We start from the raw sequence: 24,056 nt of genomic DNA, 5'->3' as shown, positions 1-24,056 counted from the left end.
GCTTTTGGGTTTGAAATGTTATCTTGTTGGCTACAACTGTAGGCAGGTGAACTGATGTTTACCTAACAGAGTAGTTGGTGCTGATTAGTGAGTCCGTGCAACAAAAGAGGGAACAATCAGCACTTTGAACACTCAGTTATTTAAAGGGGAAGTGTTGCAATAAGATATTTTTGGCACAGCAACACTGTGATCCCATTGTATATGTGTATCTTCAGAATGAATTATGAAGAAGGTGATGCCAATGGAGTGGTTTTATACTACAGGGCTGGGTATCGCTACTGATTTACTGAATCAATTTGAATCAGATTCAAAAGGTCCTGATTCGACTTGATTCAATATTAAGAGATATTTCCGTTCTGATACCAATTTTGCTTGTTTATGAACGAAATTTCCACAGAACGAACGCTGCAAATAGTACAGATGGAACTCTCTAACCTGGTGCTTTATTAAAAAATATTAAAGTGATATTTCACCTAAAATCGATAATTCACCAGTTTTCTACTCACCGTCATGCCACGGAAGGGTTTGGAGAACTTTCAGAGTCATTAAAACGCTTTTGGAGTTCCAGGGGGGGTCCGGCTGGCAACGGATTTTCAAAAAATGGCGGTGGATAGAGTTCACTTTTGAATCGTCCAAAACACACACTATGAAACATCCAGATACTTCCATACTGCTCGTCTGTACTGACCCCATTGCCAGCCGGACCTCCCCTGGAACTCCTAAAGCGTTTTGATGACTCTGAAAGTTCTCCAAACCCTTCCTTGGCATGACGGTGAGTAGAAAATTGGTGAATTAGCGATTTTGGGTGAAGTATCCCTTTAACAGTGCAACTCTTCGGTACAGCCATGGACGATGATTCAAGTACTAGCTGTGATCCCGTCCAGTTAGTCTTGCACGAACAGAAAACTTCGTACATTAAAAGATCGGTCTAAGGATTTTATGAATCAATATCAGAATCATTCAGATGAAGATTGATATGAATTGGAAAATCTTTTTTTTTGGTTTTTTAAACCCAGCCCTATTTTTTTTGCGTGTCTCTGGGTTGAACATGGAGCTCAGTGTAGCAGCAGAGCAGAGTCTGTCTGTGATTTAGTTGTTTGTACTTTATAGAAGCGACTGTTGCTGTTTCTGAATCAAATGTTTGGTTTGGGTGGTGTCTCAACTCTCTCTGTAGTTTTATTTGCCGTCTCACTTGTCTTCTCTTTTCTTGTGTGTTTTGTTTACTAGCAAAACAATATAATTTGTCCCTGAGGCTCAGACACTGTGGCTTTGGTCTTGCTACTGTATTTTCAGCCACTATGATGACAGTGGACTGGTTTGACTGGTTTATGTGATGCCACTTCCCATGTGCACAAACACCTGTTTATAGTTCTTATAGTTAACACACAGCATGGGAATAAGACGCTGTAACGCTGTCACATGATGAACATCCTCATCTGTACAGTCGTTGTGCTGCACTCACACTGTAGACGTCGCTTTGTGTTCCACATGTTAACACACAGAAGGAAACATAAGTGTACCTGCTCTGTTTACTGTATATGATCTGTGGTGCTGATAGTTCATTGACAGTGAAGGCAGCATTGAGCAAGAGTTCACTTACTGTCACTTACTGTGGATGTAACACAGGGGGAAAAGCATCTAAATAGCTTTATATACCGAGCAGCATGTCAGAGTCAATGGTCCACACTGTTTTCAGTCGGCTGTATTACACACACTATTTGATCTTTCTTCAGTGGACTCCACTGTAGGACGATACTCTGTTAAAGGGATAGTTCAACATGCCCATTGCAATAATCCCTATAGTTTTAGGAATAGGTTTGTTACGTTTAATTGTCGGTGCAAGCTGTTTTTAGAATGGCGGAGCAGAGCCGCAAGCTGCTCAGAGGAGCTACGCTACGGAGGCTAATGGGATTTCTTGGTTTCCCTCATCAAACTCATCAAATACACAATCCAACAACTCCAAAACGCTCTGGTGGACAAGTTGTGACCTGCACATTCACCACGCTATGAGATAATAACAGAACGATATGAGACAGAGTTGTTTTAAGAGGTAAATACACAGAGACTGCTTGCTGAAAAACTGCTCCCGACGGGAACGTGCATCAGCGGTTTTGCATGAATTTACCTCTAAAACAACTCTGTCTGGTAACGTTCTGTTATTATCTCATAGCGTGGTGAATGTGCAGGTCACAACTTGTCCACCAGAGTGTTTTGGAGTTGTTGGATTGTGTATTTGATGAGTTTGATGAGGGAAACCAAGAAATCCCATGAGCCTCCGTAGCGTAGCTCTGAGCAGCTCACGGCTCTACTCCGCCGTTCTAAAAATAGCTTGCACCGACAATTAAAGGTAACGAACCTACTGCTATGACTTTAGCGATTATGCCAGTAGGCCAATTTGCCAAAATGTTGAACTATCCCTTTAAGTTGAGCTTCCTCTGTTTGACTTCTTGTAAAATCACATTTAATTCTCCCTGCAGGCTGTGTAATATTAAAAGACAGCCTTATGTGCTGCTCAAGTATCTGTTGTCACGCACGAGTGTTTACCACCGTGTGAGTTCATAGTGCAGCCGGTACAGCGTGTACCCACCCAGCCCTGTTATTGTTATAATTATTATTAATATAGTGTAATATTTTCTGCACATCTGCTCAATGTGTCATTACTTATGGATGATCTCTATGTTCAGATTTGACAGACAGCCCTGCGTGACCTTTCCACTGAACAGACGTAAATCGTAAAAATGATACTGTTAGTACCAGTTTCATTTTTAGGAGAAAAGAGGAACTTAAAGCATGATTCATGTTTTTATGTTAACATTTGACAACTCAAAAACTCTTGGTGAAGTTGAAGGGAAAGATCTGTGTCTTTGATGAATATCGAAGGAGTCAATTCTGACTTGAAGCACAAGACAGGACAGAAGTCAGGCGCTGCGGTATAAACGAGCGGCACGCACTCTTCACACTCGAACCAAACGCTGCCAGTGAATATAAGTTTTGTAAATGAGTTACATATGAGATGAAGTCCTTGGACACGGGGCTGGCGCTCCCTGACAATCAGAAATATTACCACATAAGCAGCACAGACCGTCGCTCTGCAGACTTATGTGTACAGTTTTTCACTCCTTGGCAGCTCAGCAGAGCACTAAACCATTTTCAGAAGTGTGTTCGTGTGCGAGAGGCACCGGAGTCATATGACTGTCAAAACGGCAGCTTTTTCAAATTAATGCTCTTTTCATCTTGATTTATTTTCCTGCGTTGAAAGAAATCGTCGCTCGTTTAACAGGACCAGGGCCTTTCTTTCTTTCTGTCCTATCGAGCCAAAAATCGATAATTCTCTCCGTGGCCAATATCTGATCGGTTCACACTTCGCTGTTGTTTGTCAACATCCTGTTGCAAAAGAAAATCTGTCACGTAATAATTCAATATTTTTGGGACTTTCTGTTCTGAATACGGCCCATTGTGCCCAGTCCTGGTTAAAGGCATGACGGTTTAATTAGTTTATTTTTACACTGATTGAATTCATCTTAATTTTAATACTGACATCATTCAATATTGGCAAAAGTCCTCCATTCAGAGGGGAACTTAAAGAGAAAGTATGTAGCTAATAATACTGAAATGTGCTTTAAAGGAATAGGTCAACATTTTGGCAAATTGGCCCATTGTCATAATCCCTGTAGTTTTAGGAGTAGGTTCGTTACCTTTAGTTGTCGGTGCAAGCTATTTTTAGAACGGCGGAGCAGAGCCGCGAGCTGCTCAGAGCTACGCTACAGAGGCTCATGGGATTTCTTGGTTTCCCTCATCAAACTCATCAAATACACAATCCAACAACTCCAAAACGCTCTGGTGGACAAGTTGTCTCATAGCGTGGTGAATGTGCAGGTCACAACTTGTCCACCAGAGCGTTGTGGAGTTGTTGGATTGTGTATTTGATGAGTTTGATGAGGGAAACTAAGAAATCCCATTCGCCTCCGTAGCGTAGCTCTGAGCAGCTCACGGCTCTGCTCCGCTGTTCTAAAAGTATCTTGCACCGACAATTAAAGGTAACGAACCTACTGCTATGACTATAGGGATTATGGCAATGGGCCAATTTGCCAAAATGTTGAACTATCCCTTTAACTACAAGTACCTAGTGCATAATGAGTTAAGTACCTGGAGAAAAAAAGTCTATTAAAGTATAATTGAATAAATAAACAGTGATTCACCTCGCGGCCATCAGAGGGAAACGTGGGCTGAAGCATGTTCACTGACAACAAAGTGTGAAAGTGAACTGATCTGCTCTCTTCTGTGTTTTCCTTCAATCCTCCACATGGTTTTGTCTTTTTTTTTTAAACTAAATTTGAACCGAACCAAAACAAGTTTATCCTCGCAGAAGAAGCACTTTTGCCAGAGCTTTCTAAATAAAGCTGTCAGACTGAATCCTGTTCCTGTAAAGTGCTCACAGGGTTTTTCCCCTTTGACAGAAACCGTATCTCAGTTATTTATCGACTTATCTGATGCATACGGAGCTAATGATAAAGTTATGTAAGGTCGCTGTGCTCACATTCAAACACACCCGCCGGTCGCTAAGCAATGAAAATCTTCAGCGTCCTTATCAAATGAATAACACACACACACACATTTCTGCGTCTCAGCAGGTCGTTCTGCTGCCGAAGGAGGTGAAGAGCGTTCGTTCTGCTTCAGTGTCTTCCTCTGCGCTAACATATGACAATCACAAGCCGGGGCCGTGCGTGCGTGTGTGTGTGCTCGTGTGTGTGCGTGTGTTGCCAGTTTACAGCAGTGCGTCATATGACAGACAAGACACACCCTCCAACACACACACATACACAAAAAACAAGAGCATCAGATGGAGTGGTACTGAAGAGAGCAGAGCAGCAGCTGTTGTTGTTGAGGCCTTTTACTCTGAAACTGTTTAAACTAATTATGATAATTATGTTGAATTATCCAGTTTCATCAAACAAATAGTTACAAAATCAGACAACTGTAGTTTATTTAATGAGTGCAATGAACAAAAGATGCAAGTCAACAGCGTCCCGTCCCCACAATGCAATGTTATCATGATGCCTAAGTCATGATACGATATTTTTGCCATGTTGTGATCATTTTGCGATGACATTTTGTGATAGATTGTGATTTATTTTCTTTTTGCCGCTGCAAATTCTACCCCCGAAAGGAAAACTTATGTCGTAATAAGATCAATACTTGGCGTCTGTTAATCAATACAATATTACCACACAAAAATATCTAATAATAATACTGAGACGCATCGGTTTCAGTATTACTTTCTAATGAAATTTCCATCTGTTGCTTCTTCTTCTTCTTCATCATCTGATGAACATTAAGTTTCTTCATGACTCCAAAACACATTTCCTGCTTTTTGAAACTCAGATGGAGGAACTTTTTTTTTTCTTTTTTCCGAGGTCGTACTTTGATGGCTCAGTTTTGATAAAACACTGATTCAAACTTTCCAGGAGATTGAAGGAGAACCACACTTGGCCTCCAGTTCACTTCACACATTTGCTTCCAATGGGGCGACCGTGTCGTCAAACAATAAATTAAGTTCACATTGGCTTTTACTGTATATATTTTCAAGGCCCCTCTAGGCAGATTACTGTACTACCATATTGTAAACTTATTGGAGTCGAACTTAGGTACTTGGGTCAATAACATGATGCAACCCAATTTTTTCATAAAATCTGACTATATACAGGAAAGTAGATCTGGACTCAAATGTGGAATACGTGTAATTCACTGTTTCTTAGCAAATTTTTAATCATTTGTCACATTATTTAGCAAAAAGGGGTGTTTTAGGATATATCCTGCTCAGTATTGCCAAATTAATTAAAATTTGAATATAGAAATACAGCAGAAAGTATTTTCTTTTACACATTATACCTTTCAGTACACTTAAATCCACTGTAGGTGGGTAAAATATCTAATATTTGTCATTCTTTTGTGATGACACCATTTGACATTTTCAGAGTTTTCAGTCTGACTTTTGCTAAAAATGGTTCCAATTTCATTTCAAAAGACATAAAACCAACATGAATACAAATTAAATGTACATTTTAACACATCTGATCCATGTTTTTAAGACAAATTTTAAAAGATATTTCTGAATTGCGCATCTTGCCAACTCTTTTTTGTCACTGACCCACTTACATCTTATCTGCTACTACTCAAAGTTCCTTGAGTTTGTACAAATATTGGTAAAACTGCCTGAAGTTGGACGCACTTCCTTCACTTACAGAGTTTAAGGCCTTAATCTCAGATCACTGTGTTTCTAATTTTAATAGTTTTAAATGACTTTCTTCTCTATCAAATGTATATATTGGTTTGTTTGTAATCATTGTCGGTGTTTTTAGTGCTTGTTAACTCGACGACATTGAAAATGAGGGTAACAGCAGTCTTCGAGGATCAATAAAGATCTCAACAGTGATGTCAGATATTGTCGTTGACATGCAGAGACCCTCTAGTTACCGGTCTCATCCTGTCCACTCCTAGAAAACCTGTGGAGCTGTAAAACCTGTGGAAAGATTAAAGATCACTGCAGCGTCTCCACTTCCTGCTGCCTCTCTAGAAATCTGCTGCTTCGTGCTGCTGCGTCATGTGCTTCTCTGCGCCCACGCCTACGCCGTATACTGTAGCGAGCGTCACACCTGCACCGAGAAACGGAGCGAGCGATACTTTTATTAGCAGCGGTTTGATGACGTCTCTGTGTTTTTTTCAGGCGTAGTTAGTTGCACCTTGAGCCTGAGCAGAGAACTAATCAGCCAGATTAAGTGAAAACACCTGTGTAGGAGCTGCAGGGCCGTTAGTGTGTGTGTGTGTGTGTGTGTGTGTGCAGAGCCATCTGTCGGGTATAAAGTCACCTGTACCTTTTATAGAAACAGGGGTTCTTGTTGCTAGGAGATCTTTAGCCTTAGCGGAGAGTGTTTGCTTACAAACGCACACAGACACACACACACACACACTCCTGACATTTTCCAAGATGATGCAAGTGGAGCAGACGAGGCAGATGGAGGTCAGGTCAGAGAGGGAGGAGCTGAGGATCGTTTACATCCTGGAGCCACAGATTTATCTCATTTTTAATATATATTATAGATACTATAACACCTTATTTTTTGTGTTTCCAGTAGTTTTTTTGTCAGATAAGTGTGTGAACTAGGGATGTCACGGTTATAGGTTTTCTTTGTACGATTATTGTCAGAGAAATAATCACGGTGTTACGATGATCACGATTATTAGGAGAGAGTGAAGGGGGTGGGTAGGAGAGGGCAGGCTCACTCTGCAGATAAGGACTCCTACTTGTTGTTTTTTAGGGGGGGGGGGTTTGTACAATGAAAAAACATGTGAAATGACATTTTCAGATGTCTTTTCGGTGCAACCAGGCTCTATTCAACTTAAGATAAATCAAGAATGGAACAAGGTACAAACAAATGTTTTTTCCCTAGTTAAACAGAGAGTCTCCTCTTTCCTTTGAGCTATTTGGTGTTTTCAGAGTCATAGTACAAAATATTCTCTGGCTCTTGAAATATTACTCAAAATGCCCCGAAATGCTGGCACATGGCACTCACCATTTTATAAAAGGGCTGGCACTCAATGAGTTAAGTAGCTACTATTAATATATAACCAGTTATTAATCCTCCAGTGGAAGTGTTTAATATTCAAATCATTAATTGTCATCTATACCAAATGTTTAAGTTTATTTTGATTGTTTGTTTTTATCACAAATGAAAGGCTAACATTTAAATTCCTACCACTTGTAGCCTATGTTAGGTAAATTGACCAGTATTTCTTACATTTACCTTTACTTTGGTGCACATCTGCCTCTGTGTTTCCAGCATGATCTATTTTGGAAAGTGACGGTGTTTAGGAATCTTTACGATGAATTAAATTGTGGCGTTTAATACCACAATTAATAGTGAAAACAAGTAATTGGACATCCCTAGGGCTTCATCATGAAGCTGCTGCAACGGCTCCAAGTACTGTAGATGAGCAAAACCCCAGCTCTGCAGTAACGAAACGAAACGAAACAACCCCGGACGGATTCAGATGATGTGCTGATACGTCTGGCTTCACTAGTTGTTACACTCCACAGTCAAGTATCAACAGGCCGTCAGCTGACTTTGTGTTTATACGATACACACGTCAGGTTTCATCAAGGCGTTCTGGCTGAAACTCGGCTGAATTTTAAAATGTGTTACTGTCTTTTTTCAGTTTATCATCATGACTGAAGGTTGACACACCTGAGCAGGATGACATCACTTATATTACTATAACGAGTCTGTGTGTCTGCATTTCGATTTGCTCTTTATATAACGGCCTCATTAAGCCGTCATGACGAAGCAGTCTACAGTCAGCCCTGTACCGTAAACACTGACCCACTAACTAACGCCTCCAGGTTTTATCCTCTGCTTATCATCTGCCAATCATTAACTCTAGAAAACTGTCCAGCTGATGATACTGACAACCGCACTGTCCACACTCAGTCAAACAGAGACATATTTAAAGTCAAAAGTGACGAAAAAGAGATGAATACATATATACAGACATATATTGTTGTTTCTCTGGTGGAGTTGAGTCATTTCAACGTTAAGAAATTATTCAGAAGGAATTTTTATATTATGTTCGGTTGATGTTTGGGACCAAATAAGGGTTTTTTGTTCGTGCTTATTCATGTTTAGTTTGGCTGTTTTTCTGCATTTGAGGTTCAGTATTTGTTGCATAACCAAAGTAAAGTCATGAATACATAAACACACCCTGAACCTGCAAAAATATTTAACTCTGCAAACACTAAAAAGCAGCTGCTGGGCCTTTTGTCACATTTTTTTTTAATCTGAAAGGTAAAGTTTACTAAGTTACCTGAACCGTTAAAAAGTTCAGGTGTTAAACCGTATGAACCTGTTCACCACCCTGTGACGACGGGTTCACAGCTTCATAATAAACATCAAGTGCATGTTTAGTTATGCACCGATGGTTGTTCTGTGTGGAAATATTCCCTGTTTATTGTGTAAACAGTGTCGGTCCTGACTCGGGGGGCAGGATTAAGTTTCTGTCCTGTTTGTCATCAGGTGGATTTACAGCAGTGTTCACATCTGAAATGTAAATTATGTAAGAAATTAAATTATAGAAGTAGTAGTATCACTAAAAGTTGTTTATTTAACATGCCGTGCCTTTTTTGTCGACACAGAGGCCACTGGCAATTTCGTTGTATTTTCTTTTACAATGACAATAAAGCTTCTATTCTATTCTTCTATTCTTTTTGTAACGCATTGTTTTCAGTTTAAGATGAGAAAACTCATGAAATGTGTCTTCCGCTTCTTTCTGCAGCTCTCTGGAGGTTGTGAGTTGACGGTCGTCCTGCAGGACTTCACAGCAGGATGCAGCACGGAGATGTCCGTCAGCACAGGTGAGAGGAACTCCCTCCCTTCACCAGCAGTTTACTTTGTGTTCTTCCATGGAAGAGGCTGCCTGGCGTCAGATGAGATCGTCTTACAGTATGTTTACACAGTGTTAAGAAAGCTGTCTGTTCCTCGCTCCTTGTCTCTCTCTCTCCAGGTCAGACGGTTGAGCTGTTGGAGCGGCCGAGCGAGCGTCCCGGCTGGTGTCTGGTCCGGACCACCGACCGCAGCCCGCCACAGGAGGGGCACGTCCCCAGCTCGGCCCTCTGCGTGTCCCACTCGCGCTCCAGCGTGGAGATGGACTGTTTCTTCGGCTCCGGTAAAGGTAGGACGAACAAACCTGAAATCACCAGCCTGCTGCCTACTGTGTGGCTTTAAAGGGATAGTTCAACATTTTTTGGCGGAGTTGTTTTTGAGGTAAATTCATGCAAAACCGCTGATACGCGTTCCCGTCGGGAGCAGTTTTTCTGCAAGCAGTCTCTGTATTTGCCTCTAAAGCAACTCTGTTTCGTAACTTTCCATTATTATCTCATAGCGTAGTGAATGTGCAGGTCACAACTTGTCCACCAGAGCGTTTTGGAGTTGTTGGATTGTGTATTTGATGAGTTTGATGAGGGAAACCAAGAAATCCCATTAGCCTCGGTCACGGCTCTGCACCGCTGTTCTAAAAATAGCTTGCACCGACAATTAAAGGTAACAAACCTACTGCTATGACTATAGGGATAATGGCAATGGGCCAATTTGCCAAAATGTTTAACTATTCCTTTTAAGATAAAAAAAAAAACAAAAATAAGAAAAGTAAAATTAAAAATATATTGTTTTTTAACCTTTATATAATCTCGAAGACCATTGAGAAGTCCTCATTTACAATGGTGTCGAGAGAAACAACAAATACAACAAAGAAGAACAGAGAGTTTACATAAAAGAAAATATTAGGAAGATACAGTAATCAAGAAAAGTGAACAATCATAATCAGCTACAATTCAAACAGTTACAATCCAGTGAAACCAGATCTGAGATGAGCATTTTGAACTGCTGTACTGACTGGAGAGATTCTAACTTTAAGACTTTTATGTATACGGTGCATTGTGAGAGAAATTATATAAATGGAATAGGGGAAAAATAGCAGGTACTGTATTTAATATTTAACATCCTGGTCAGTTTTTTTCCTGCTCTGGCTCTGGCTCACCATGTTCTCCACGGTGCATCGTCTGTAAACATAGATGGCGTTTACCGAGTGTGACAAACTGGTTGTCACTCCAGAGGTTCAGCCACGGCGGCTTGATCTTGTTCCAGTCAATAGCGCTTAATAATCTTGCTCCACTTGGCTCCGGCTGCACAAACAGAATAAACAGGATACCGCGAGTGGAGAGGCTGCACACAACCTGAAATCAACAAAGTTTCACACTTAAAGTGATGAATGAAATCAAATCTTAGGGCTGGAGACAGTGAACTGAAGTCTTTGTCTTCCTGCTGCATAGCGTACATTTGAAAACCCAGTGTTGGTTAGAAGACACACAATCACACACACGCTCATATACGCTCACACAGCTGCTCTAATTCAAAGTGTGGAGAGTTTCCAGTTCAAAGTGGTACAAAGTGGCCTAATTGGAAGGATTTCAATCTTTTATACAGTGAGGGAAGCCAGACCTCCACGTCCAGCTGTGATATATTTCCTAAAATTACAGAGACGCTCCTGAACAAAGACGTGCAGAAAGTTTATAAAATGTCAGATTTAACCACTCAAATGACATAATTCCTGTAGTTTTATCATCTGCACTGTGACTTTACTCTCAGTCTGACAGAAGTAGAGACGCTGCCTCTCACCTGCATCATGCACCTGGTCTGATCTGTACTGACCTCTGTTGGTGAGATGTGGCCACTACAATCTACAGATATAGAAACCCGTCCTGCTTTTATCCATAAAATCCCTCCAGACTCCAGCTCCTAAAAATACATGTTGTAAATGATCCTCTTCTATATATGTGCAGTATTTATAGAGCAAGTAGGACTTTATATATGTTAAACAACTGGGTTAAATGGAAGGTGACCGTCTGCAGTAACCTTCAGATGCTTCCTCCATCACAACAGGAAAAAAAAAGAAAAAAAGACTGAGTATATTGTGTTGATTAATGAGAGTAGATACATTTTCCTATGGAGAAACATGGGTTTGACCTGTGTTTTTTGTTTTTTTTTAACATAGTTTTTATTTTAGTTTCATTAAAAAATCGTACATACAGAATCATATTCATCATATTATCTGCTGTTTTCCTCATTTTCAATGCAACGTAGTGCAGTGCCTTTAGGGACATGATAACAATTATGACACAACAAATGAAAAAACATTAAGATAAAACTAAAATAAAATGAAATAAAGTAAAACAAAATAAGATAAAACAAAAATAGAATATAAAGTATAAGATTCATAATATAGTTTGGATTCAAAATGTAAATAGGGACTCCTCAGGGAGTGTTTTATTGTTCCATTTGATATATTTCATTTAGTTTTTCCCCTGGGTTTGACTTCTAATCAGAACATTTTCAGCTTTTCTAAAAAAAAAAGTAAGTGTAGGAAAGTTTATAAATGTGCAAAAGCTTTCTACTAATAATCCCATAATAGTCTAGTTGGTGTAGGTTACCTTAGTGCAGCTGGTGACTCAGCCTAACCCAGATGATTGATAAGCTTACTGCTAACATTAGGTCACTATTGACTAAACTAGTGAGTGTGTGTGTTGTATTGTTGTTCAGGGAGTGTGAATGAGTCGGCGCTACTTCAGTCTTTCAGCACAGTAAGTAACCACAGTTACCGCTGTACACACACACAACCAGAACATGAGTCGCAATGAAGAAAATGAAATGACAAATAGTGCAGTTGCTGTGGTTACCGCTTCACACACACACACAGATGGGAGAGTTCCTGTTCTGTCCTACAGAGGGCGCTCCGCTCCGTGTGTCATATATTTGATCATTATTACTCATTTACTTATCGACACCCAGAATCATTGTGTGTGTGTGTGTGTGTGTGTGTTACGCTGCAGACTGAAGCAACAAGGACGCTCATTGATCGCAGGGTCGATCCTGGACCAGAGCTCCTGATCCGATTCCACTTCACACTGATTTACAGAGTCAGGGATCAATTTATTTACCGTTTGTTTTCTAGGATGATTCAGTTACATCAGATAAAAAAGGAAAAAAACGCTAAATGTTCCAGAAAGTGTTTCTCAGAATTTATCCTGAGAAGTTTCTTCTGTATTATGTAAGTGACCAACACTGTTTCCTTCAAAATAAAAGCCGTAATCAAACTCTAAACACATTTCATAGTTATTTAGTAATGTAAAAGTTATTCAAACATGACACATCAGTGTTTTCACTTAAGTTACGATATGAATTCTGCTCCAGGGCGTCGTTGTCTAACCCTAACGATGATGCTGTCAGTAGCAAATGACCAACTTTGTTTCCTTCAAAATAAAACACAAAGACTCTAAACACAAATATTTAGTAGTTAAAATTATTCAAACTATTCAAATTATTCAGTGTTTTCTGTTACGATATGAATTCTGCTGCTCCAGAGTAACGATGATGATGTCACACACGGACTGTCAGTAGCAAGTGACCAACTTTGTTTCCTTCAAAATAAAAGCCTTAATCAGACTTTAAACACATTTCATAGTTATTTAGTCATGTAAAAGTTATTCAAACATGACACATCAGTGTTTTTAGTTATAATATGGATTCTGCTCCAGGGCGTTGTCGTAATAACGATGATGCTGTCACACACACACATGGACTGTCAGTAGCAGATGCTACGTCATGACGTCCACAGTGATGGTCACAGAGCACAGACAGGAGGACACACACTGAGAGGATGCGTCTGATTCATCTGCTCTGTCGGTGGTGTGGACAGATGTCTGCAGACAGCTGTTGGCTAGCGTTAGCATGAGAGACGGACTGGATGGAGCACACACAGCTTCACACACTGTTAACACACACACACACAGCTTCACAAACTGTCAACACACACACACACACACACAGCTTCACATCTCTCCAACAACCAGGCAGAGCTCAGGATGTTTTACCTCCACGTTCACATCATGTTCAGTGCAGACGATTGATCTTGAAATGTAAGAATTTATATCGGATCATTCAAATATACAGTAGATCAATACAGCTTTTTACTAAATGTACACACACACACACACACACACACGCACACACACACACACATGCGTCTTACCAATGTTGTCTCTGATACCAAACCTAAAAAAAGTTCCTCCCACCCTCACACACACTTTCCTTGTGTAACTGACCTACTGAGACCCAGTTTACACTTTTTGTCTTGCTACGGGTTATAATTGTAACGGAGGCGCTTTGTGTGTGTGTGTTTGTGTGTGGGGGGGGGGGGGGGGGGGGGGGGTTGATCTCTCTCTACTGTAGTCTCATCCTCTCTCTGTTACACACACACACACACACACACACACACACACACACACACACACACACACACACACACACACACACACACACACACACACACACAGCAGCACCAGATCAGCTGATTTGCCTGATGCAGCCACGGTGTCCTTCCTGCTCTCCGTGATGAGAAGGATGTTTTGTGTTTTTTGTAGAGACATGCAAATCGGACATCTGCGACTGCTACACATGGAAATAAACACACAACCGCACCCCAAGCGCGCGCACACACACATACACACACACACACGTTGTTCAGGAAATGCTGAGGCGATCTAGATATTCAACCACACAGTGCTGCGTCACTGTGTGTGACTTGTCCGACTTATCAGCTTGACTTCTACTAACTCTAGTAACATGTTATTGGATAATAACTATAATATAATTTCTACCTTCATGTTTCAATATGTTGTATTGAGACATTAAAGACAGACCCTCACCTCAGATCTGTCTGTCATCAAAACATGTTGTCCGTTTAATGTTCTAATTCATCATTAGTTATAAAATATATCCATGAGAATATCACAGAAATCAAACATGGCCTTTTGAAATGAATCAGACGTTAGTGATCTTCCCTATAGTCATAGCAGTACGTTCGTTACCTTTAATTGTCGGTGCAAGCTATTTTTAGAACGGCGGAGCAGAGCCGTGAGCTGCTCAGAGCTACGCTACGGAGGCTCATGGGATTTCTTGGTTTCCCTCATCAAACTCATCAAATACATAATCCAACAACTCCAAAACGCTCTGGTGGACAAGTTGTGACCTGCACATTCACCACACTATGAGATAATAACAGAACGTTACCAGACAGAGTTGTTTTAGAGGTAAATTCATGCAAAACCGCTGATGCACGTTGCCTTCAGGGACAGTTTTTCATCAAGCAGTCTCTGTATTTACCTCGAAAACAACTTTGTCTCATAACATTCTGTTATTATCTCATAGCGTGGTGAATGTGCAGGTCACAACTTGTTCACCAGAGCGTTTTGGAGTTGTTGGATTGTGTATTTGATGAGGGAAACCTAGAAATCCCATGAGCCTCCGTAGCGTAGCTCTGAGCAGCTCACGGCTCTGCTCCGCCGTTCGAAAAATAGCTTGCACCGACAATTAAAGGTAACGAACCTACTATAGGGACTATACTAGACTATAGGGACTATAGGGATTATGGCAATGAGCCAATTTGCCAAAATGTTGAACTATCCCTTTAAATAAAATGTAAAAATGACCAAAAATATGACTTAAGATTCCCTGAACAACAAACCTCAACAGATATACAGATGTTACTGGTTCAAATTTGCGGGGTTTGTCCTGCACTGCAGGATCGCGTGATCGCGTGACTTTTCACCACAACTGTTTTCCTCTAGGTGGCAGCACCGTACTAAATACTGCTCAGACGTTTTGGGGACAATGCTGACAGCCTGATAGCCGCGATTAGGAGTGGCGCTGTTCATGATACAGAATACAAGAGGATGAAAGGAGAACTAGCTGCAGACAGTAAATAATATAGTAGCCTCGTTTTTCAATGACAAAATGTAACGACGGCAGCTACAGTAGACTATAGCCCACGTCTCACTCTCTTTTTTCGGTCATCTGTCTCGTCATCTCCAAAATGTGTTTTTAAAATGAGCCAACTACAGTACTGTGCAGTAGTGCCGCAGATTTCTCACTCCGCACCTTGTTTGAGAGTGCAGCTGGATGATTTCTTGTGAATGAACGGGTCTGTGTCACTTTGGGGCTGGGCGATAAAACATAGGATAAATAACTTTCCCTCGATAGAAGACGCGGCCGATACAAAGTGACACCGTCAGCCATGCAGCCGGCCTGGACTTTTTATTTTTAATTATGAAGGATCATCTACGCAAGGCAAAGATGATAGCATCAACAAAACACGGCGTAACACACGCGGCTGTATGGGACAGGCTTTTATTTAATTCAGAACAAACCGCTTAGCAAAAATGGAAAATATAGTCTATAATAATTAATTGATCTGTTGTTTGGCCACTGTTTGAAAATAACCCGAATTATGAGCAAATAATCTGATCCAGAACAGCAGTCATAATCAGACTTCTTCTAAATAAACCTAAACATTAAATAACTGGGTCAGGTCGGACCATGGGGTTATTTTTTCTCTTCTTCTTCACAGGAGAAGAGGAGGCTATGTGCAAAGTACCACATTAACATCTCTATTCATATAACGCCCATCGAAACAGCTGATTTACATGTCGGCCGTTAAGGCAAGGCAAGGCAAGGCAATTTTATTTGTATAGCCCGTTTTTACAAACAGTTTGTCTCAAAGGGCTTCACATGGCATCGTAGCAACATCCTCTGTCCTTAGACCCTCACATCGACTGAGGAAAAACTCAATGGAAACCCTTTTAACAGGGAAAAACAGGAGAAACCTCAGGGTGAGCAACAGAGGAGGGATCCCTCACCCAGGACGGACAGACGTGCAATAGATGTTGTTACAGACAAGAAAACAGTTTACAGTTTGTCACAGAATGTGCGGAATATGGAAATGTTAACACATGGCGATTGGCCATTCACGCGGCTTTGTTCTTGGTTTCGGCCAATCAGCTTATAAGCACATGGCTAATTATCAGCTTTCAACCAATCGCACTGTTTTAATGTGTGTGTGTGAAAGTTATTTTCTTTAGTTCATTTTCGTTTCTTTTGGATTTTTTTTACAACAATGTATCAATATAATATTGTTTTCGTTTCATTTCGTTATAAAAATCAATCCCTTTTCTTTGAAACAATGAGATTGAGCAGCTAAAACTCAATAAACTCAACCATGGCTTGTCTTATTGTTAATCTGAACGCACATGTATAAAGGGCAGAGTCAAGGCAGCAGATAAATCACAAAACATCAACGCGTCCGTGAGCGCAGCGCACCTCCTCTTCTCCTGTGAAGAAGAAGAGAAAAAATAACCCCATGGTCCGACCTGACCCAGTTATTTAATGTTTAGGTTTATTTAGAAGAAGTCTGATTATGACTGCTGTTCTGGATCAGATTATTTGCTCATAATTCGGGTTATTTTCAAACAGTGGCCAAACAACAGATCAATCAATTATTATAGACTATATTTTCCATTTTTGCTAAGCGGTTTGTTCTGAATTAAATAAAAGCCTGTCCCATACAGCCGCGTGTGTTACGCCGTGTTTTGTTGATGCTATCATCTTTGCCTTGCGCAGATGATCCTTCATAATTAAAAATAAAAAGTCCAGGCCGGCTGCATGGCTGACGGTGTCACTTTGTATCGGCCGCGTCTTCTATCGAGGGAAAGTTATTTATCCTATGTTTTATCGCCCAGCCCCAAAGTGACACAGACCCGTTCATTCACAAGAAATCATCCAGCTGCACTCTCAAACAAGGTGCGGAGTGAGAAATCTGCGGCACTACTGCACAGTACTGTAGTTGGCTCATTTTAAAAACACATTTTGGAGATGACGAGACAGATGACCGAAAAAAGAGAGTGAGACGTGGGCTATAGTCTACTGTAGCTGCCGTCGTTACATTTTGTCATTGAAAAACTAGGCTACTATATTATTTACTGTCTGCAGCTAGTTCTCCTTTCATCCTCTTGTATTCTGTATCATGAACAGCGCCACTCCTAATCGCGGCGATATGTGATACATAATCATCAAGTCATAAAGCAAGACAGGCTTTATCATATTACAATAGTTTCTGTGATTTAGGCAGTGTATACAGTAGTTAGTTCTAGTTTAATAGCCTAGAGTTTAAGCTGTGGATTACTGCACAGATCACTGAGTCATCCGCCTGTCGTCCTCCGTTCTCACAGATGCCACCTGGCGGTTGTTTTGGCACATTGAGGCTTTTCATTAAAACCTCTTGTCTCGCCAAAGAAAAAAAATGCATGAGTCTTGTGCCGTCTCGCGTGGACCACGCGTGAAGTCCGCAAATTTGAACCAGTAACATCTGTAAATACATAAAAGATAAATCACCTGAACCGGTTGTGAGAAAAAGATCAAATTAGATGGATGGGGAGGGGGAAAAGTTGCACAAGCTGCAGAGTTTCTGGTGTAGAAGAAGCAGCAGAGACGATTTAAAGGGCTGCATTCATAAAAATCCAGTGTCGCTATAGGTTTCAGGCCATATCAGAGGAATTAAAGAGTTGCAGATTCATCATTAACACTTATTCCAGTCTTCACAGCCATTTGTTTTACTTGTTGCATCAGCAGGCCGGAGCATACTGTAAGGCCTCTTCGAAAATCTCTTCTTGGTTCTGGTTGGCTCGCTGCCAGTTTATGAATTATCTGTGAAACCATGAAGGCATTTCATTAACATCTCCACAAACAGACAGGAAACCACTGTCCTGTCCTCATGACATGTTTCATTCAGGGACAAAAGGACAAATTCACTCTGTGGCTCAAATTCACCTTCACAAATATACAAAGCATTGTGCGTTTCCCAGTTCATGGTGTCTGTTGTGTCTGGTCTGGGTCCAGAACTGGGCCGAGCCGGTGTCTGCTTCCTCCACAGTGACACGACTGCAGGCTGATGGTTATTTAATGAACCGTTCTGTATTTGTTAATGAATGAGTCAAACGGTTAATTAACCCTACAGAGTCGCTGCTAATTAAATGAACTGGATATAAACTTCTGCCTGGTTGGTTCGGCTTCAGCCTCTTTTCCTGTGTCTGCCCTGTCTCCTCTCTGTGTGTGTGTGTGTGAGCGGGTGTGTGTGTGTGTGTGTGCGTGTGTGTCTTGAGTCTTGTGACTGCTCTGTAAAGTAGGTCTCCTTGTCCTCTGTGAAAGACTGTGAAGACACCGAGCCTCTAAAGTTTACTGAGAATCAGTCACAATGGAGATTTCGAAGTCACTGAAACAGATGAAACTTTCCTTTTATTTGGACTTTAATCGTTGTTTTCATACAGTTTATATCTGAGTTTATACTGTGCAGTGTTTTAGTTGTTTATCTTCTTTGTTAACCATGTTTGTTGTCGTGTTACCAGAGTGTAATTGTCTTCAATAGACCTGTTTAGTCGTTATAATGTGAGACTGAAGTCGTTGCTGCTCCGTCAGTGTGAAGTTGTAGCTGCAGAGAGATTTCAGATTTCTCCTGTAGTTCCTGCACCGTGTATAAAATGGGACACTGCAGGGAAACAGAGCTGCTGGAAGCACTTTATCTAGGCTAAGTGCACGTGTGTTGTCTTTACCTGCTGCTGCTGCAGTGCTCAGAAAGGTGCACACACACACACACACACAAATACACGCACGCACAAGGGGAGAGTTTTTACAGTCCACTGGTCCTTTAGATGCTGAGCATTGGCCTGATTGAGTAGATGTCCTCCTTACAGCCAGGTGAACCAGCCTGGTCCAGCTCTGGTTTGAGCTATGATATTATTATATATTTTTATTTTTTTTAAATAAAGAAAGTTATACTTGAAAAGTAGTGGAATAAGATAAATGTCTGTAGCTGAAATGACCTTCTCCGTATTGTTTTGATTTCAGGAGGAGGTGGGATTCCTCAGGACAGACAGTAAATGTTGTGGAACAGAAGAGAGAATAACATAAAAGCAACCATTAAGAAAACAAAATTACATATTTTAAAGGAGAACTATACAAGTTCCTCTGTTTTACCAACCCTCCTCTCGACCATGTGCATTTGTTTTTAACAAAGCCGCCGAGAAATCAATCACTAGAGCGGTGGATAACGTTATATATCATATACACGTTACAATGTACATATATATTTGTGTAGTCTTCTCTGTCATAAATAAGAGATTACAGGTGGCTCTGATCTTACAAGAGACACTAGGTGGAAGGCAGAGAACTGGAACAAGTTACAAGTCATTTGTTAAACCATCACAATTACTCCAAAGCTGTTTAACTAATAAGGTAAAAATCCTGCATACAGTAGTTCCTCTTTAAACTAATGTAAAGAAAATGATGTTGAGTGACGGGCTGCCAGGAGAGAGGACCAGTGGTGCGTTGATCTCTCCATTCACCACCACATTTACTATTTAGTCAGTGCGAATCAGCTTAATATGCAACACAACAACATATTAAACACTGAAATGTTATTCCTGTCCCTGTACTGTAACTTTGCCTGGACAGGACGGTTCATCACAGTCGTCTGCAACTGAAAACAAAACGATGAGAGTGAGACGAAACAGTGAAGTTATTCCATCACATAATAAGCTCAACAACTGTTCATACAGTAGTCTATAACATTATTGTCCAACTGTCCTGCAGCAGCAGCATCGTCATGACTCAGCCATAGTAACTAACGACTCTGCCTTATTTGAATAGAGCTAAAAACAGGAGCAGGAGTTTGAAAGGCAAAAAGCTGATACGTCAACACACACACACACAGAGATGAAATGAGATGCAAAAGTTGCCAAAGTTGGTTCTTGAAAAGAGCTTAAGACGCACATTCCCTCTGTCACTTCTCCCCTTGTCACACACACACACACACACACATCAAACCACACACACATCAAACCACACACACACTGCTGGGTCCCTGCGCTCCACAATGGGAGAAGGAGCTCCACCATAATTAACACTGACTTCAGCTCTAGAGAAGTGAAGTGAATACGTGAGAGAGTGAGGAGGAGGGAGGGAGGGAAAGAGGGAGTGCAACAACTATGAGAAAGACAAGTGTGTGTGTGTGTGTGTGTGTGTTGTGTGTGTGTGTGTGTGTGTGTGTGTGTAGGCTCCTCCTCCTCCTCCTCCTCCTCCTCCTCATTTGTTTCCCTCCCTCCCTCTCTCTCTCTGTTGAATCTCAGCAGTGTGGACTTGAAGGTCTGGCTGCACACACACCCTAACCCAGTCAGTCAGTCAGTCAAGACAGACACTCACCAGCCAGTTAGACAGTGTTGTGTGTGTCTGTGTGTGTGTACGTGTGTGTATGTGTGTGTGAGAAGTACAGCAAGAGAGGAAGAGGAAGGAGTGCGAGGTGTAGGATGTGTGTGTGAGCGAGGATGAAGCGAGGCCGGCGTTGCTGTGGATGGATCCTCGCTCGCTGCTGCTGCTGCTGCTACAACGGTACAGGTGGGACCAGATGTGTGTGTGTGTGTGTCTGTGTGCAGGTGTTCATGAATGTGTGTTTTTGTGACTTGTGACATGTGTGTGCGCTGCCTGTGTGTCAGTGTTTCATGCCTAACGAGTCAGGATGTGTATGATTTGTGCTGAGGAATGAAGCAGGGAACAGGTTTCTAGAGACGGGCAGCATTCTGTATGAGAGGCGTGTGTGTGTGTGTGTGTGTGTGCAAGTGTGTGTTAGTGTGTGTGTGTGTGTGTGTGTGTGCAAGTGTGTGTTAGTGTGTGTGTGTGTGTGTGTGTGCAAGTGTCAAAGTGTGTGTTAGTGTGTGCAAGTAAGTCTGTGTGTGTGTGACCGAGACAGTGTCAGGGAGATTCCTGTGGTTCTTTTAAATTGCTCTTATTCTGTTGTTATGTGTGTTATGTGTGTGTGTGTCGGTGCCAGTGGAAACTGATTTGAATTGAAAATGAATCATAAAACAGGAACTTTAGTGTCACAGAGAGAGAGGAGAGGAGGGAGAGGGGGGAAGAGGAGGGGAAGAGGAGGGGGGGTGTTGAAAGTTGAAAAGTGAAAGACATTCACAGAGAAGAGGACAGTATCTCTCTCTTCGTCTCTGTGTCGGATTGAGCAATCAGATTTCCTGTATTTTCTCTCGGCCGCTGCACATGGTGTTTGTGTATGTGTCTATACGTGTGAGTTTGGGTGTGTAGCTACAGCAGCAGGTTCATCTGACAAGATGTGCTGCTTTTTTTTGGTACTTTCTTTTTTATTGTTTTTCTTTTACAGTGTATATCCTCTTGAGTCCTTATTTTATAAGTCAGTTGTTCCATAATATGTATTTCGTCCATAACTTTCATCCAATCTTCCTGTGATGGTGGGTCTGTCTTGTACCATTTTCATGTAATTGCCTTTTTACAGGCTACTAACATAATTTTTAATATGTATCTATCATCTTTCAACACAACATTTAGATGTGCTGCTTTTTTTTTTTTTTTTACTGGGGTTGTTATAGCTGGAACTGTTTTCTTTTACGCCTGTAGGTGCAGCAACGGTGCAAAGTGTGTAAACGACGCTCAGGTGAACTGGACCAGAATCAAACCAGGTCCAGACTTTGGACTCAGCTCTGGTCTCTGTTGTTTGTAGGTCGGGTGCAGTGGGCATGTTCAGTTAAAGGTAGAGATATGAATCAGAAAAGAAAACGCATTCAGGTCAGGGTCAGGTTGGATTTGACAATAAGAACAGTAAAAGTTGAAGTTCACTTTTATTTATATAGCACAATTAAAAAGACCTGTACTGTAACAGTTGTCCAAATAAAGGTATTAAAGTTACAGTCGGGCTGTGAGGTTCACTGACGACAGGTCTGTGATTTATCTGTTTTAATTAATAGATCCTTTTTTTTAAATTTCTTTCTAATTTCTTTATAGAAATTAGAAAGAAATTTAATTAATAGATCCGTATTAGTTTCAGGAAAATAAATCCTCAGTTTCTTCTGTTTGTGTGTTGTTGTTCCCTGATGTGCAGCAGGTGAACTGAACGTCTCTCTGCTCCAGACTGGCAGCAGAAAGTTGTTGCTGAAAATAGTCCGACTCAAATACATGAAATTCTTTGGATTGTTTTGTTTCTGTTTTTTTTTTGTTTTTTTTAGCAACAGTCGATTCAGATAAATAATTGATTTGGTTGTTTTACTGTCGTAGAATAATGGTGGATGGTCCTGGATCAGACTTTTCCAGGTTTTTTGTCTCCATGAAGCAGCTGTGGCTTCATCCTAAAGAAACAGTGTTAGGATTTCCAGATGTGCACACATACACATATCTCTCACAACCACAGCTGTGTAGTGTTTCTTGTTTTGTCTTGTTTGCACAAAAACTTTAAATTCCTACAGTGATAAGATTCATTTATTTGCCAAAAATGAACTTTAGATTGTGATTTATTTGGGTGAAAATCTGAGATCTGTCTGAGTGAAGAGAGCTGCCATTACTCCCTCCTTCTTCTTCTTATCTTCTTCTCAGTTACACGTCGTCCACGCTGCAGACCAATCAATGTGCAGTAAGTAGCCAGTGGTTTTATTATTGTGTTGAGCAGCAGCAGCAGCTCTCTGGTGTTCAGACGGAGCTGCAGCGGTAGATGACCTGCAGGCTGAGGGCAGCGGCCGGCCGTGCACTGCAGCTTTAACAACACATGTACTGTAAGGTGTGTGTGTGTGTGTTGCAGGTTAGCTAAAGGTTAACTGAGCTCTCTGGACACACACACAGGAACACACACAGTGGACTTTAGCCTTGTGTGAAGCACAGAGCTGCTAACACACACATACACACAACGCAGCTGAACTGGTTCCTCTGGTTTCATGGTGATGAACCTGCAGAGTTTCTGTCGACCTGCTGGAACTCGCTTCCCAAAAATTAATCCAGAGTTGATCCACGACTCCCAACAAGAGGACACACCTGAGTGACACACTGGGATGTCATCGCTCCTCAGGTCTCCCTGTCTCCCTGGTGTTAGTCTTCCTGTGGAGCAGCAGCACACACACACACACATACACACTCCTGCACATGTGCTTTCACTGAACAACTTAAGCACATTAATACAGTTTTTATTTTCTATTCCAATCTAATGAAAAGAGGGCGAACCCACAGAGTCTTGTTTAATCTGAGTTTGAGAAAGTGATTGTTTTCATCAGTGTTGGGAAAGTTCATCATTTTCTACATTAACTAGTTCAACATCTATTGCACGTCTGTCCGTCCTGGGTGAGGGATCCCTCCTCTGTTGCTCACCCTGAGGTTTTTCCAATTTTTGTAGGTAAAAGGGTTTTCCATGGAGTTTTCCTCAGGGTCTAAGGGCAGAGGATGTTGTTATGATGCCATCTAAACTGTTAAAAGGGTTAGAAACGGGCTATACAAATAAAATTGCCTTGCCTTGCCTTGCCTTTCCTAGTTCAAAGTTCAGTTCACAAATTTAAATTTTTTTTCAATATGTTGCTACAAGCTATTTTTCAAAATTATTGCCTCAGCCCATATCGAACCACAGACAGCTATTATTTTTATTTTAGCAGTTTTAACCAGTATTTGTGATAGTTACAGTACTACACAAACACAAAACATTTGAAACATACATAAGCATAACAGAATACCAGAAGTTAAAGGTGACAAGGATAAATAGCTGAAACATAAGTGTAGTAAAAAGCA

The 24,056-nt window shown here is 41.1% G+C and overlaps 1 protein-coding gene across 5 annotated transcripts in view; it reads left to right on the top strand.

The window, feature by feature from the left end:
• kalrna (kalirin RhoGEF kinase a) overlaps positions 1–24,056 on the top strand; it is a gene marked incomplete at its 5' end in the record, with an annotated part of 198,281 nt that overhangs the window by 127,890 nt on the left and 46,335 nt on the right. For all 5 annotated transcript variants that reach the window (XM_083997143.1, XM_083997144.1, XM_083997142.1 and 2 more), the window contains 2 exons: positions 9,328–9,406; positions 9,556–9,723. In XM_083997143.1, coding sequence (XP_083853269.1) covers positions 9,328–9,406; positions 9,556–9,723 — 247 coding nt within the window. The remainder of the gene's footprint in view (positions 1–9,327; positions 9,407–9,555; positions 9,724–24,056) is intronic.

This window comes from Trachurus trachurus, assembly GCF_905171665.1.
Source record: "Trachurus trachurus genome assembly, chromosome: 21".
Lineage (NCBI taxonomy): Eukaryota > Metazoa > Chordata > Actinopteri > Carangiformes > Carangidae > Trachurus > Trachurus trachurus.
Note: the sequence above shows the minus strand (reverse complement) of the source record. Positions and strands in the feature narration are given on the sequence as shown.